This window comes from Ascochyta rabiei, chromosome 2, assembly GCF_004011695.2.
Source record: "Ascochyta rabiei chromosome 2, complete sequence".
Lineage (NCBI taxonomy): Eukaryota > Fungi > Ascomycota > Dothideomycetes > Pleosporales > Didymellaceae > Ascochyta > Ascochyta rabiei.
The window spans coordinates 1,827,111-1,840,515 of record NC_082406.1 but is presented as its reverse complement, the minus strand read 5'-3'; the positions used below and the strand labels follow the sequence as shown (position 1 = coordinate 1,840,515).

The 13,405-nt window shown below is 54.3% G+C and overlaps 7 protein-coding genes across 8 annotated transcripts, besides 3 other annotated features; 3 read left to right on the top strand and 4 right to left on the bottom strand.

Moving 5' to 3' along the window:
- Positions 1–26: 26 nt before the first annotated feature.
- Positions 27–112: a tandem repeat.
- A 122-nt stretch (positions 113–234) lies between these two features.
- Positions 235–2,601, bottom strand: EKO05_0001507 (Pre-mRNA-splicing factor cef1; the record flags this gene model as incomplete). Its single annotated transcript, XM_038944992.1, has 1 exon — positions 235–2,601. One exon carries the CDS (start codon positions 2,599–2,601, stop codon positions 235–237), a length of 2,367 nt encoding a protein of 788 aa, XP_038802266.1.
- Positions 259–283: a tandem repeat.
- Positions 2,602–2,897: 296 nt separating the features above from the next.
- On the top strand, positions 2,898–3,309 carry EKO05_0001506 (uncharacterized protein; the record flags this gene model as incomplete). 2 transcript variants are annotated; one of them, XM_059635686.1, is made up of 3 exons in its annotated part: positions 2,898–3,035; positions 3,085–3,159; positions 3,209–3,309. In XM_059635686.1, 3 exons carry the CDS (start codon positions 2,898–2,900, stop codon positions 3,269–3,271), a joined length of 276 nt encoding a protein of 91 aa, XP_059491669.1. The 2 variants fall into 2 exon arrangements, with proteins under 2 accessions (XP_059491669.1, XP_038802265.1); XM_038937508.1 differs by having other exon boundaries at positions 3,085–3,309.
- A 153-nt stretch (positions 3,310–3,462) lies between these two features.
- Positions 3,463–4,592, bottom strand: EKO05_0001505 (uncharacterized protein; the record flags this gene model as incomplete). The annotated part of the gene is made up of 2 exons (XM_038937308.1): positions 3,463–4,359; positions 4,410–4,592. 2 exons carry the CDS (start codon positions 4,590–4,592, stop codon positions 3,463–3,465), a joined length of 1,080 nt encoding a protein of 359 aa, XP_038802264.1.
- A 1,354-nt stretch (positions 4,593–5,946) lies between these two features.
- Positions 5,947–6,330, bottom strand: EKO05_0001504 (uncharacterized protein; the record flags this gene model as incomplete). Its single annotated transcript, XM_038937226.2, has 2 exons — positions 5,947–6,168; positions 6,217–6,330. 2 exons carry the CDS (start codon positions 6,328–6,330, stop codon positions 5,947–5,949), a joined length of 336 nt encoding a protein of 111 aa, XP_038802263.2.
- A 911-nt stretch (positions 6,331–7,241) lies between these two features.
- On the top strand, positions 7,242–8,339 carry EKO05_0001503 (uncharacterized protein; the record flags this gene model as incomplete). The annotated part of the gene is made up of 1 exon (XM_038937428.2): positions 7,242–8,339. The coding sequence occupies one exon, from the start codon at positions 7,242–7,244 to the stop codon at positions 8,337–8,339; it is 1,098 nt and encodes a 365-aa protein (XP_038802262.2).
- A 3,221-nt stretch (positions 8,340–11,560) lies between these two features.
- EKO05_0001502 (uncharacterized protein) lies at positions 11,561–12,169 on the top strand (the record flags this gene model as incomplete). Its single annotated transcript, XM_038937369.2, has 3 exons — positions 11,561–11,567; positions 11,665–12,069; positions 12,117–12,169. The coding sequence occupies 3 exons, from the start codon at positions 11,561–11,563 to the stop codon at positions 12,167–12,169; spliced, it is 465 nt and encodes a 154-aa protein (XP_038802258.2).
- Positions 11,593–11,623: a tandem repeat.
- A 350-nt stretch (positions 12,170–12,519) lies between the features above and the next one.
- Positions 12,520–13,397, bottom strand: EKO05_0001501 (DNA-directed DNA polymerase; the record flags this gene model as incomplete). Its single annotated transcript, XM_038937590.1, has 2 exons — positions 12,520–13,015; positions 13,090–13,397. The coding sequence occupies 2 exons, from the start codon at positions 13,395–13,397 to the stop codon at positions 12,520–12,522; spliced, it is 804 nt and encodes a 267-aa protein (XP_038802257.1).
- Between the last annotated feature and the right edge of the window lie 8 nt (positions 13,398–13,405).

The following is a 13,405-nucleotide window of genomic DNA, read 5'->3' as shown; positions in this document are numbered from 1 at the left end:
CCCGCTACGCAAGAATGAAATGTGATATGCCCTGCCCTGCCCTGCCATGCCATGCCATGCCATGCCATGCCGTGCCGTGCCGTGCCGTGTCGTGCCGTGCCATGCCGTGCCAACGCCGTGTGTCAAGCACCCGAGAGAAGAAAAGAAAACAAGATGAAAGCTTGGAGTGTGTGATAACTGGAATGGATAAAATGGACATTGAGAATCCCTGACACAAGTTCTAATAGATACAGCTCATTGCACCACCCCATTAACAGTCTGCTGTTGCTGCTGCTGTTGCAGCAGGGAATCCAACTCGTCCCTGCGCGACCTATACAGTTCCTGAGCCTCACGCTCGCGCCTCGTGACAAACGAGACCTCGTCGCGCAAGCTCTCCAGCCGGCGGGCAATGGCCAGCTGCTCGGCGTACTGCATGGTGCGCTGGCTGTCGACGTCGCAGCGGTGCGAGGCCAGCGCGGCGTGTGCGTGGGCGATTTTGTCGCGCAGCAGGCGCGCGCGCGCGCTGTACCCGCCGTGGTGCTTTGCGAGGTTCTTTTCGAGGCGGTTCGCCTGCTCAGCGTTGGTGACGATCGAGTCCTGGCTGGCGTCGAAGGCTTCGATGAGGAGTTGGTGCTCGTCGATTTCGTCTTCTTCGTAGCCTGCGATGCCGGGGAGGACGGTGGAGCCGTGCAGGTTGGTCCACGAGGACGAAAAGTCGGTGGCGAATTGCGCTTTGTCTGATGATGACTGCAGGGCGTACTCGAGAGCAAGTTCCATTTTTGCTGCTCGTAGCGCATCGTCCGAGTGCTTCTGCAGCGGCTTTACCGCTCCTGTGACACGACCGGATCCGAACTTCTGCACGTCGTGGGCAATCAGGTGCGCCATTTCTACTTCGACTTCACGCTCGACGGGGTCCGAGAAAGAAAGTGCACGCTTCATGAGTGCGTCGATGTCGACAACGGATGGGCGAGGGAGGAAACGCTGAACAACTTGTGTCTGGCGGGCGAATTCGGCGCGCTCGGCTGCTTCTCTTGCTTCTCGTGCGCGGCGGTCGCGTTCGGCAGCGTCTTCTTCGCTGAGTTGTACGGGTTGGGGTTCGGCGGCTTCATCGGGTAGTTCGAATTCCCAGCTCTCTTCTTTTGGTTTGGGGAGGGCGGCGAGTCTACTCTTCAAGTCTGATCGTTTTGCCTGCTCCCGGAGTCTGATATCGCGCGGTGTCTGTCCGACAAGCTGCATTGCGCCATCTTCACCGTTCAGACGCAATGTGTCTCGGGGTGTGCGTATTGGCGTTGCTCCCGGCCCTTGACGCATGGGCGTGGCACCTACCTGGCCTTGTCGGTATGGGGTTGCCATGGGGTTCGGTGTGACGATCTGGTGTCGTGTCGAGGGCGCAGACAACGAGGCCGGCGCCTCATCCTCTTCAAAGTCGGGATTTTCGCCTCCTAGCAGTGCAGATTGTGTCTCTGTGCGTAGACGAGCGTTGCGTGCCTCGTTCGCAATTGTATCCTCTTCCTTCGGTGCCATCGGTGTGCGAATGGGTGTACCGCTGACGATGCTAGAGTAATTACCAACCAAGCCTTGTGTTGCGACATTGTCACTGCCGACCCCAGTAACGGCTCGTTCTCCCAGCATGCCCATCTTGACAATGTCCTCTATCTCAGCCTCGCCGACCTGCGGCGCTGGCAGCACCAGACCGCGTCGCTTGCTGCTCTGCTCCGCCTCGCGAATCTTCTGCATCTGCGCAGCCTTTGCGTAGGACGCTGCAAGCCCTCCTGACTTTTCTTCCTTCTTTTTCTTCTTGCTCTCTCCTCCATCGTCCTGCTGATCTGCCTTGCGCTTGTTTGCGAGTTGCTGTTTCCGCGGGTCGAAAGACTCTCTCTGCCGCTCGTTGCTATCGAGCTCCTCCACGGTGTCGAAGAAGCCGGCGGGCACCTCCTTCTCAAGAGGTACGTCAGCGTTGTAGTCGATGTGATTGCCCTTCTTTGGTGTGATCTTGATGTTGATGCCGGCCGCCTTGAGCTCGCGTCGCTTCTGGAGCAGCGCAAGTCGGCGGGACTCGTCCAGTTGCCTCTCGCGCGCCTTGCGCTTTGCCTTCTTTCCGCTAACGTTGGCCAGACGCGCACGTGCTTCAGACAGCATCTCCTTGTCCTCCTCGTCCATGTCGATGGCGTCAGGCCTTGCGGGCCGGCTCTCCGAGTAGGCATCGACTTCGCCAGGGCGCAGTCTCCGGACCTCGTCGGCGGTGGGTGCGGCCGACTCTCCTCCCTCAGGGCCGGCCAAGCTCAGGTCGCCGCTCTCCCTCGACTCCTGCTCGTCCAGCAATTTCTGGTATCGCTCCAAGCACTGTGTCGCGGTCCGGCCGACGATCGGGGCGATGGTGCGCCATTGGGTGGGGAGCAGCTTGGCCATGGTCAACAGCTTCTCGTCGTCCTCGCGCGACCATTCCGTCTTCTTGATCGAGGGGTCGAGCCATTCGTTCCATCGCGCTTTGCACTGCTTGGCCGTCTTTTTCGCGAGCAGCGAGGCGCATCGCGCCCACTGGTTCAGGCCATATTTCGATATGGCCGCCTTGAGCACCTCGTCCTCGACGTTGCTCCACTGTCCGACCTTGGTGACGACCATGTTGACGGCACTTCCAAGGGAAGTTTAGAGGGACTGGCGTGCGCCGGTGTAGAATTGGGCGTCTCCGGTGGACGTCGTTAAACGCGTGCTTGGTCGTTGTCGATTCGCGACAAGTCGCAAAGCTAGAATCTTGAGGACCGCGGAGACTAGCGTATCTTGGCGCCGCTCGACCTTACTCAGCAACCATCACCAGCAGCAGTCACGGTGACGTAAATGTATATGCTCCAGAAGTAGCGCCTCGTCGTGCTGTTTGATACCTTGATCACCCGTCACAGACACCAGCGCAAACATACAAGATGATGAACCTGCGACTTATCGCTTGCCGCGTTCCTACGACTCGTGCTTTCAGCACCTCGAGGGTTTGCTGTTCCGGCAAGTCGTCCATGACTGAAGTAAGCAACAGCGGATCAAAGCACGACAAGGTTCAGGAACCCGTGAGTTCAGCTCTATCTTTTGCAATGCGTCGCAACTCATAGAGAACAGCAATCGTCTATCAAGCCAGAGGGCGAATCGAACTCAAAGCAAGGCGTAGACCATGTCGAGGCAGCCAAGGCCAAGGTGAAGACACAAGCAGAGCTCGACGCTGCATTTCAACTAAGAATGCAAGAACACGCAGGAGACGGCGGCGCATCCGGAATCGAGTACGAAGACGGGAAACCAGTCTCCATGAAGCGGAGCGTCAAAAACAACATGTTTCGCTACATCTGACGTGGACGAAATAATTTTGTACGACCTGCACTCATTGGCGGCCTGTTATAGGAAATTCTGAGAGGTTCGAACCATAGTGTTACATTATCGCTGTATATCTACATTGCGACTACGTTTGGGTATCATGAAATAGGAAATTGACGAGTGTCATCTTCAGAGCTCAATGCTCTCAACATCCTCTTGCGCGCTCTTCTCGTTGCTCCATGTCTCCGCTCTCCACGCCAATTCTGCTGCACCACGTGCAGCCAACATACCGGTATCCTCGGCCTCGTTCGCACTCAACATCAACGAGACGTCGATCTCCAGGACATCCCACAGAGCAGCTTTGATAACGTCTAGGAACTCTGCGTTCGTGCCATGATCCCCAAGAAGAACAATCTTGTTCGGCGCTCGCTGTAGTGCTCCGGCTACTTCGAGGATGACCTCGTGGATTTGCGCCCAGAATCTCGCCCTTGTTGCTTCGAAAATGGGCAGATTCCACCACCCAAGCTCCATGTCAACTCTGTTGGAGTAGGTCCATTCTTGGTTTACGTGCTGTAAGTATTGCACCGTTGCACTAAAGGATGAGTTGTCGAAATCTAAAAACAGTACGTGCTCGTAGGGCATCTGGCGCTCCTCTTCCAAGCAGTCTGCCAGGGTCGTTCCAGATTCACAAAGACCATGGCCCAGCCCTGCGAAAGCGGCGTTCGTGTCCCGGTACGTTGGCTTGTCGTTGGAGCTGCGGTCGCCCAGTCTTGTAGAGGTCAAGCCAGCAAGGTCCAGAGCATCTTGGAAGTCTTCGGAGACCCAGCCAACGAGTTGGGGTGCAACAGGAGCGATTGTGTGTACCAACGTTCCTAGCTCTTCTTCAATGGCGGCTTGCACCTTCTTCACAAACTTGCTGAGTGTCGCCGATTCTCTTGTAACGGGTAGTCCCAACTTTCTTCTCGCTTCGCGCCGTACATGTTCGAGGTCGCATCGTAGTCGCTGGACCGGCCCTTCACAGTCGAATTCCCTCCACGATCTTGTCCACCGCGACATCAACTCGATGTAGTCTGCGTCTGCTTGCACCTGAATGACTATCAGCAAAAGGGACGCTAACGGTATCCTGCATCACGTACTCTGACCAAGTCGACCGTCGTGCCATTCTCGTATTTTGCAGCAGCAGTTGCATACGAAGTTGTGAAGTGCACACCGATTCCAGGTGCAACACTTTCAGTATGCTCTGGCAAGAGGGGTGCCTGCTCCAATCGAATGACGCGGGCACCAACCAAAGGCACGACAAGAGCAGCAAGGAGCTTCATCTTCAATGCAGTTTCGGTCTCGGTCTGATCTCCGTCAGGGTTCTCCGCAGATAGAAGGAATGTAGACACAAGGGATGAAGGAGTGACAACGCGACAACACACGCTGAAGAGCAAACTGGCCCCGCGCGGTCCCCTCCATCTTATGTACGCTCCAAGGAGTCGTGCTGCGGTGGCTTGAACCAGGCGTGCCGGTCATTAGGCGCGAGTTCCTGGATGCCTGGGCCAACCGTGTTACTGATTTGCTAACTTTATTTGGTTGTGCCAAGAAACAACGGAAGCTCCAAAGCTTACCCTTTGGGCGTCTGAGCACGATTTTTCGCACCAGGCCACGCAGCATTGGACTTGTGGCTTGTGGAGAACCCGTCACACCTTTCCTGAGCCCCTGACGCGCATCTTGGAGTTTTTACAAGCTCTACGACGCGGTTGAAGCTCTGTTTTGATGCCATCACGAGAGCAGAGAGGAATGGATGCAGGCTCTTGGCTATCATTCTGTTCCGGGTTACCCGGTCCGTGCTGTGCTTCTATTTCGAGCGGGGGCCCGCTTATTTCCTTCTGATCTCCTATTCTGTCATCTGGAATTCCTTAACGAGGTCTGCACGCGAAATACACGGAGCTTGTACGCGAACCCTGCGGTTTCGCGCCTGTCATACATGCTGTAGAAGCCTCGCGCCTTGTTTGTGTGGTCTTGCCTTGTGGCTTTGCGCAGTGTGTGACTGGAGTAGGTACTGTGGTACGATGCAGTGGAGTTGGGTGCTGGGGTTCGTCTTCATTCCGGGGTGCAGTGTGCCTCGGTTTGGACGTAGGCAAGCGGACAGAAACGGCGGAAGCCCGACCCTCCCCTTCGTACTCAATCAAAGATATACGATTCTCTCAAACACACCAAACGCTTTGTTCAATCGCTGATGATGCTAGAAAGGGTATCAACTTCGCATCTTCTCAAAATGTCATCGCTTCGCGTGCTCCACTCCCTCCATTTCTTGCGGCTGCGCTGGCAGTTCGTAGGTCTGATGCTGCTCCAACTCTGACGGCGGCACAGGCTGGTAGTCTTGCCTGTAGTACTCAGTCGCCACATTCTTTGGTTCCAAGTCTTGGATTCGAGAGGGTATCCTCAGGACCAACTCTTTCAATTTGCGGTGGTTGCGGTAGAAAAGATATCCTATTGCTGCCAATGCAATCACAGCGAAAATAGCAACCATGGCAATGCCTGCTTTCGCTCCTGTTGAAAGCCCATTGTCACCTGCTGGGGGTGCTACGCTTGCAGAGGGCGAAGAGGTTGCTGTAGGGGAGCTCGAGGATGAAGCAGTATGGCTGATTGAGCTCACGGCCAAAGACAGAGAGGTTGATGTGGGCGTTACTATCGAGCCGACTTGAGTTGCACGGCGTGCGAAGGTCGTCGCGACAGTCTCGCCCGCTCTCGAGGTGATGTTAAGGTCAGGCCCAACGACGCCCTGTTGTTCCTCGTTTGAGTAGATGAGCTCAAAGTGGCAAGAGTACGGATACTTTCCCGTTCGGTTGTCGAGCGCATCCCATGGTCTGTATGTGGTATCGCCAGAGGCAAACACTTCTTCTGTAAAGCCTGGCGATTGATGAATATCAGGTCGCTTGTAGTTGCACAGTTACTCACATCGATAGGTCGCCGTTTTACCATTATCTTCAGACTTGTACTCATCCCACCACAAGTACAGCCACGTCTGGCCATAGTTCGAGTCCCATTCCACATCGACGGTTTCCAACACATTTATTGCCAGTCACGGCTTTCTGCCGGTGGGTAGGCGAAAGAGGCTGACGGTGACTGCGTAGATGACGAGTGCGCCAGTACAGAGATGATCGACCAGAAAAGTACAAATATCTGAGCGCCAGTTGTCAGGACTCCAGAGCCCATGTTGGCACTTATCAACACACTGACTCTGTCTGAAACACAGCGAGAGATGTAACGACGTTGGCTTGCAAGACGAAGGCGAGACCACCCAATGAGGAAAAGCAAGGAGCCTGGTTTCTCGCGCGTGGGCGCAGCCGTTCATTTTAAACATGGCGTTATCGTGGCTTTGCGTCGCCGATGTGGTGATACAAAAACATTCAGTCTAATGGACTCTCGGCCAATGACTATTCTTCAAGCTGAGGCTTGCGCACTGTCGAGCATGGGCCGGGGTAGATGGAGGAGGTCCAGAAGGTGGCTGAGAAACGGCCCCCAAATCAGACACGGCTCGCTAATCTCGGCCTCTCAAAATGCTGTCCAGCCTCCTTCATGGTCATCCTATCACACTCCGACCAGGACGGTGTACGGTACTTCCAGGTGATCTCTGAGACAATTTCATGATGGTATCTTTGCGAGATTAAAGCACGTAGTCACAGGTATGAGATTGATGAAGGCGATGAAAGCGTAAACAACGACTCGATCTCTACGAGCATTGACCTGAGAAAATGAAAATCTATGTCTACTCTTTGAGTCATGTTAGTGAAGGGAAATAGTGATTACTGGTGATGTTGAGGCTAAGATGCGGGGAAGGGTCTCCGGCAGACGACGACTGGCTGTAGCAATTCCCTTGTGAGCGAGCATCTTACAAACCGACATAGGGCATCCGTCAACCACCCCTCATCAATAACCTTCTGTAACCGAATACTCTGATCTTGCAGCATCACATTCCCACAATGGCCTTGCCTCAACCCTACACCATCTCTGTCCCAGATGCCGCCATTGACAAGCTGAAGCGGAAGCTTTCTGATACTGATTATCCTGACGAGCTCGATACACCAAACCAATGGCCTTACGGCTCTCCCTTGGCGGATATCAAACGCCTCGCTAAGTACTGGGAGACGCAATTCTCATGGCGCGACGCAGAAGCAAAATTGAACAAACTACCCAACTATCGCCAAAGTGTCAAGGTCGACAACTTCGACCCAATCGATGTGCACTTTGTCTGGAACAAAAGTGCGAACCCGAATGCCATCCCATTGTTGTTTGTCCATGGATGGCCTGGGTCTTTCATCGAGGTTACCAAGTTGCTTCCATTGCTCGAGCAGGGCGAAAAAGAAGGTGGGCCTGCCTTCCACGTTGTTGCACCGTCTTTGCCAAACTTTGGCTTCAGTACGAGAGTCACGAAGCCCGGATTTGCACTGTCGCAATACTCAGAGACTTGCCATCGGTTGATGCTGCAGCTAGGCTACGAGAAGTACGTGACCCAGGGTGGAGATTGGGGATTCTACATCACCCGTATCTTGGGCATCTTGTATCCCGATCACGTTCTGGCGAACCACATCAACATGATAAGAGCACAGCCGCCCAGCTTCGCGTCTCAGCCTGCACTGGCACTCCAGCATGCGCTGACTCCGTACACCGAGGCGGAGCAGAAGGGTATCGAGCGCTCCGACTGGTTCATCGACCAAGGCCAAGCTTACCGCATCTTGCACTCGACCAAACCGCAGACCATCTCGTACGCCTTTTCAGACAGCCCCGTAGCGTTGTTGGCCTGGATCTATGAGAAGCTAGTGGATTGGACGGATAACTATCCTTGGACTGACGACGAGATTCTGACGTGGATTAGCATCTACTGGTTTAGTACGAGTGGACCGAACGCACATGTCAGGATCTACTATGAGGCACAGCACAACCCGACGGACAAGATCCCGAATAGAGACCGTGCAAGTCAGTGGGTGGACCGAGTGAAGTTGGGTCTTGCACACTTCCCGAAGGAGCTGAGCGTTGTGCCAAAGATCTGGGGTAGGACAATGGGTGAGTGTCTAGAGTGAGCTATTTAGAGATGTGCTGACGAATATCAGGTCCTGTTGTACTGGAAAGCAATAACGACAAAGGAGGCCATTTTGCTGCCTGGGAGAGGCCCGATGCGATTGCTAGAGACCTGCAGGAGATGTTTGATAAAAAAGGGCAATGCTATAAGCTTGTGCCTGGTAAGAGTGGATATTAGCTACGTAGATGGGAAACACTTGCAGAAAGTGGTGATGCAAAATTTATTACACGTTTCGATCTTAGGCTACAGTGTACCTGTTCAACTATTGAAGACTCACTCTCATAGTTTATCCTCACTTTCGGGTGTTGCTATAAGTGAACAGCAAAGTGCCGTACCAGTATTCAAGCCCAGGCGATGTCTGTAAAGTCAGAATGCCTTCCTCTCCAACTAACACTTTACCAACCCGCTCCATCTCTTCCGCAAAAAAGCTGTGGCAGAATGTCCAGTTTTCGACCCTAATACCCGCGATTTGTTTAACGTGTACCATTTCGAATTCGTGGGTTCCCAGCTGGAATGGGAGTCGTGTGAGATGAGCCAGATCCAGATGCCTTCCTTTTTCTTGGTGCCGTCTGTAACGAGTGTTGCAGCAGGGGTCGACCCTGACCTTGATGCGCAATATCGGTACTCTGCTGGCGACCTCCAAGCGGACCGCGAGTGCACGAATGTACTCCACATCGTCTGCTTCCATCCTGAACGTTGCTTCGGTCCCTTCACGGGTGTCAAGCTGTAGTGCGTTTGTCCAGAGTGTGATTTTGCCAGCGACAGTAGGATCGAATAGCTGTCCTGCATCTTGTGGAGCTATTCCACCGGCTCTGTGATGCTTTTGAGAGTATGGTGCGTGGTAAGGTCCTACAGTCCATGTCGACTTGATTCGCAACTCTTCTAATCCCTCGTGCAGGACCATCTTGCATGTGCGCAACCAGATGGGTAGATTAGGCCTGTTGTTCTTGTTTCATTCATCCAGCTTGGCTGCTCCGAATCGTAGTTTCATGTGGACGCCCTTGTATCTGGCTTTGATGACAGGAGTGTTGTTCCACAGCTCCACATAGATTATGTTGCGGAGCTCACGAGGCAGCATTTCGAAGGACAAATCCAAAAAGGTTGGGGCGCTCATACTGACCGACGAGAGGACGGTCGTGGTGTGGTCTGATGAGAGAAAAGACATGGCGAGTAAGCGACCGGGCTCTTGTGGGGTGGTCATAACAGTAGTAGCGAGTGTCCGCGTTGAGATATCGGTGCACGATTCCAGTGTGACTCGTGTAAAGGATAGAGAAGTAGGCAGCGGAGTGAACGTTGAAAAGCTTAAACTTATCCAGGTCCTGAACGGCTAATGAAAAGACGTTTCACTCAGGAGGTACATCGTGATCCCCCAACGAGAGTGAGATTTTGCGATGAACTATCTAGTAGATTGTGCGTGAAGACAGAGCTCAGCCTTAGATGTTACTTTTTGAGATTCATAGTGACTTGAAGTGAGATATTGACGGTCCAAGCACACTATAGTGTCTGATGCAGTAGAAAAGCCATTAGCAGTGCCGTGTAAAGGCTTCTCGAGACTTATAATTTCAACTACGCTGCTCGCCATGTTACTTGATACTAAGCCTCGTCCTGGGCCTACTTTAACAGACATACATATCGGCTTGCACAACGTGTTTACGAATACAACATGGGCTCATGTGGAACAATACTCCTGTTTTCCACTACATTCTTCTGATTCGTTGTGGAGGATGATTCGCTGGTATGGCTACCACAGCAAGGCAGTGCTGGCAGTGAGTGCCTTGCTGCAGCTGAACTGCCACTGTCTTCACTTTTGCACCCCTCTTAATGTCTTCTTGGCAGCACTTCTTCATCTCTCACTCTGTCACACCTCATCGCCATGAGTTTCGGTTTCGTTTTGAGCGACTTCATCGCTGTTTGCAAACTTGTTAGCGACATCATCAGCAGCTTGCAATGCGTGGGTGCACCCTCGCAGCGAGCCGACTTGGTCGTGGATCCTGTAGCGTGAACCTCTAAGGCTCTTCACGACGGGCCAGCGAGAGTGCCATGGTTTCCACGACTAGCGAATCCTCGTCCGCCTCCTCTTGCGGGTCCACGAGGCTCACGGACAGGCTTCTCTTGCAGACTCGGTGTGCCTGGCCGACTGCCTGGTCGGCTGACTGGTCGACTATTCGCATCGTCTTTCCTCTGGATATAGGCTGATCCTGGCTTCGGCGCATAAGATGGTTCGAACAGCTGCCGTCCAACAGGTGCAGCCATTCGTGCAGGTGACTGCTCGTTACTTGATCTCGGCTGGCCGTCTCTTCCCCCACGCCCTCGACCTTTCCCCCTTGTAGGCTTGTTGGGCGAGTTACTGCGCGACTCCTCTGAAGCGGCGGGCGAGCCAAAGATGCGCTCTCGTGCTTCGGCGTACTTGCGTTCCTTCTCCGCGCGCTCTTTCGCTGCACGGATTTTCCTCTCCTCGAAGTCTGCTGCTGCTTTTTTCTGCCGCTCCTCTTCACTGTCGTCGTCGTCTTCCAGGCTCAGCCCCGCCATACCGCCGTTTCTCGAGAGGACATGAGGTGTAGGTTTGCGCGCAAGGACGGTGACGGCGGGCTTGAAGGTCGGCTGAACAGGTGGGTCACGCGCTTGGAGAAAAATGGGTTCTGGGTTCTCGCTGTTGCGACCACAGTCAATTTTGTGCAGGCTCGAATGGATGGTGGGAGGGGTAGACGAACGCGGACTCCCATATCTCACGGTTCAGTTGTGCGTGCTGCGCTCTTCGTTCGGCTTTGGAGAGCTTGGCGGGTTTGGCGACCTCTGGCCTTACTTCCTCTTTCTGACAGGTAGTGAGTAAGAGTTGTCGTATGCTGGCAGCAGAACTGTACATCTGCAAGTGATTCCCAGTCGTCGTCCCATGCGTCTGCGAGCGCGCCTTTCTGTGAAGCCATGATAGCAGGATGTTGTGTTCACAGACTCGTCTTGGTAGCACTTGTGAGGGCTCTACTCTCTCGAATGTCAGGAGACCTTCTGCACATGGAGGGGTGTGAAGAAATGCGGAGCCATAACTGCATGGAACATCGAACAATTCGGGCGCTACTGCCGCTTAGCACGGGAAGGCTAGTGAGCCGCGGCTTCCCTTGGAGCTATGACATACACTCGCCCTTCACAAACAAACGGCCCTGCACCGCACCGCATCTTCACCGCCGCTCTATTAGGCATACATACAAACAGACAGCAGCCGTGAATATGTCTGGTAAGCGCGACGTTGCCCTCACAACCCACCACTACCCACCACTACCCACCACTACCCACTATGACAAAGCGAGCGCGACTGCTGACCCCGGATTCAGATCAAGACTCGAGCATGCACTCCTCTTCGGACATGGCTGCAGACGACGACGAGATGTTCCCCGATGAGGCGCTTCCATCTACCCCGCGCAATGCTGCTTCTCTCGTCTTGAACGCAGGCTCTGAGCTCTCTCCTCCCAACTCACAGGGCCCCGCCAACCTACCCCGCGGCGACAGCTTCACAGCAACGATTGCCTCCAACGTGAACGAGAATGGCAAGCGCCCTCTATCACTGAATCCAGCTTCGAATTCGGGGGAAACGGGCGCGACGCATCAAGATCCCGAAACTGGATATCAGTGGTCAAGGGCAGAAGATCAGCCAGGATTCGAGTGGAAGAACCAGAGGGCGAGGGAGGATGAGATGAGGGCGCTGGATCAGATTATCGACAAGGGATCGCAGATCAAGAGTGAGTTTGGGCAGAGGAGTTTAATGAGCATTCGCTGACCGCAGTAGCTCGCTATGGCGACCCTCTTGACGAGAGCGTCCCAGCCACGTTGAGGCGCTGAAGGATAGAAAGCCACCCTTGTGAACAGCCACCATAATGAAACGAATGGCAATACCAACAGCACGAAGGAGCCAGTTCCATGCCGAGTCGCGGTCCTAGGGCAATATGCAGCAGGCACAACGGCTTCCACGCATTGCTCGTTCGAAGGCCCCGAAGGCACCCTGCAATGAAACGTCGATTAGGCACATGATTATACGAGCTTGGAATGAACACGCACAGCAGCTTTTATGTTTACATGCATCTGTGAGAAGTTGACCTTTTTGAAGTCTCTCCTGTAAGGCCTGATTCGATTTGGATATCCTTCCATGGCCTTGAGCCAAAACGCCGATGGTATGCATGCTCATGGCGCACTCAATCACTCTCGTCGCCATCACCCATGTCATCGTCCTGCTCGTCCTCTTTCTCTTCGCGCTCCTCGATGGGATCCTCCGTCAACCCTTCCTCCTGCGCCTCGTCCTCGACAATCTCATCATCCTCGACCTCCTCATCCTCGACGTCCTGCGCCTCATCTCCCACCTCCTCATCACTTGCCTCCGCAGCATCGCCATCCATCCTCGCCTTCTTCGCCCGTGGCTCGTCGTCCTCCGCGCCCGCAGGACCTGCACTCATAAAACTTGTGCCTCCGTTTGTGATCTCCGACACACCGTCCGGGTCATTCTTGGCCCTCTTCTCGTCGCGAATCTTCTTGCGATACGTGTTGCGCTTGTCTGCTTGTATGCTCGTGAACTTATTGACTCCGGCCTCGAGGCGGGGGAGCATGAAATCAAATTCGAGCTCTTTCATGGCAGCGAAGACATCCTGCGGCATGACGGACTTGCGCCCGCTGCGGAGGGCTTCTTCTGCGGCGCTGTGCTCAGAGTTAGCACTGCGCAGATGAAGAGCGCAAGGTCGCGCGGGGAGAGAGGAGGCGTGGGGACGCACGCAGATGTGAGGTAGTTGACGAATACCGTTGCGCCTTTCGACATGGCCAGGAGTGCATCTTTCTGGATTTGTGTGTTGGGTGGCATGACGCCTTTTGCGAGGCGTTGGACGATGGATTTGGGGAGGTTAAGATCTTCTACGCTCAGGGCATCGTCTTCTCGAGGTTTGGGCGGCTTGGGTTCTTTGTAGATTTTTGTCGGTATGGGCGAGGCTGGTGATGCTTCGGTAGGCTCATCGGTGGGCGCTGTAGCAGCTGGTTCTGTGTCCTCGATCGGGACTGCAGGCGGATTGCTCTTCCGAGGCGGCATTGTGTGAA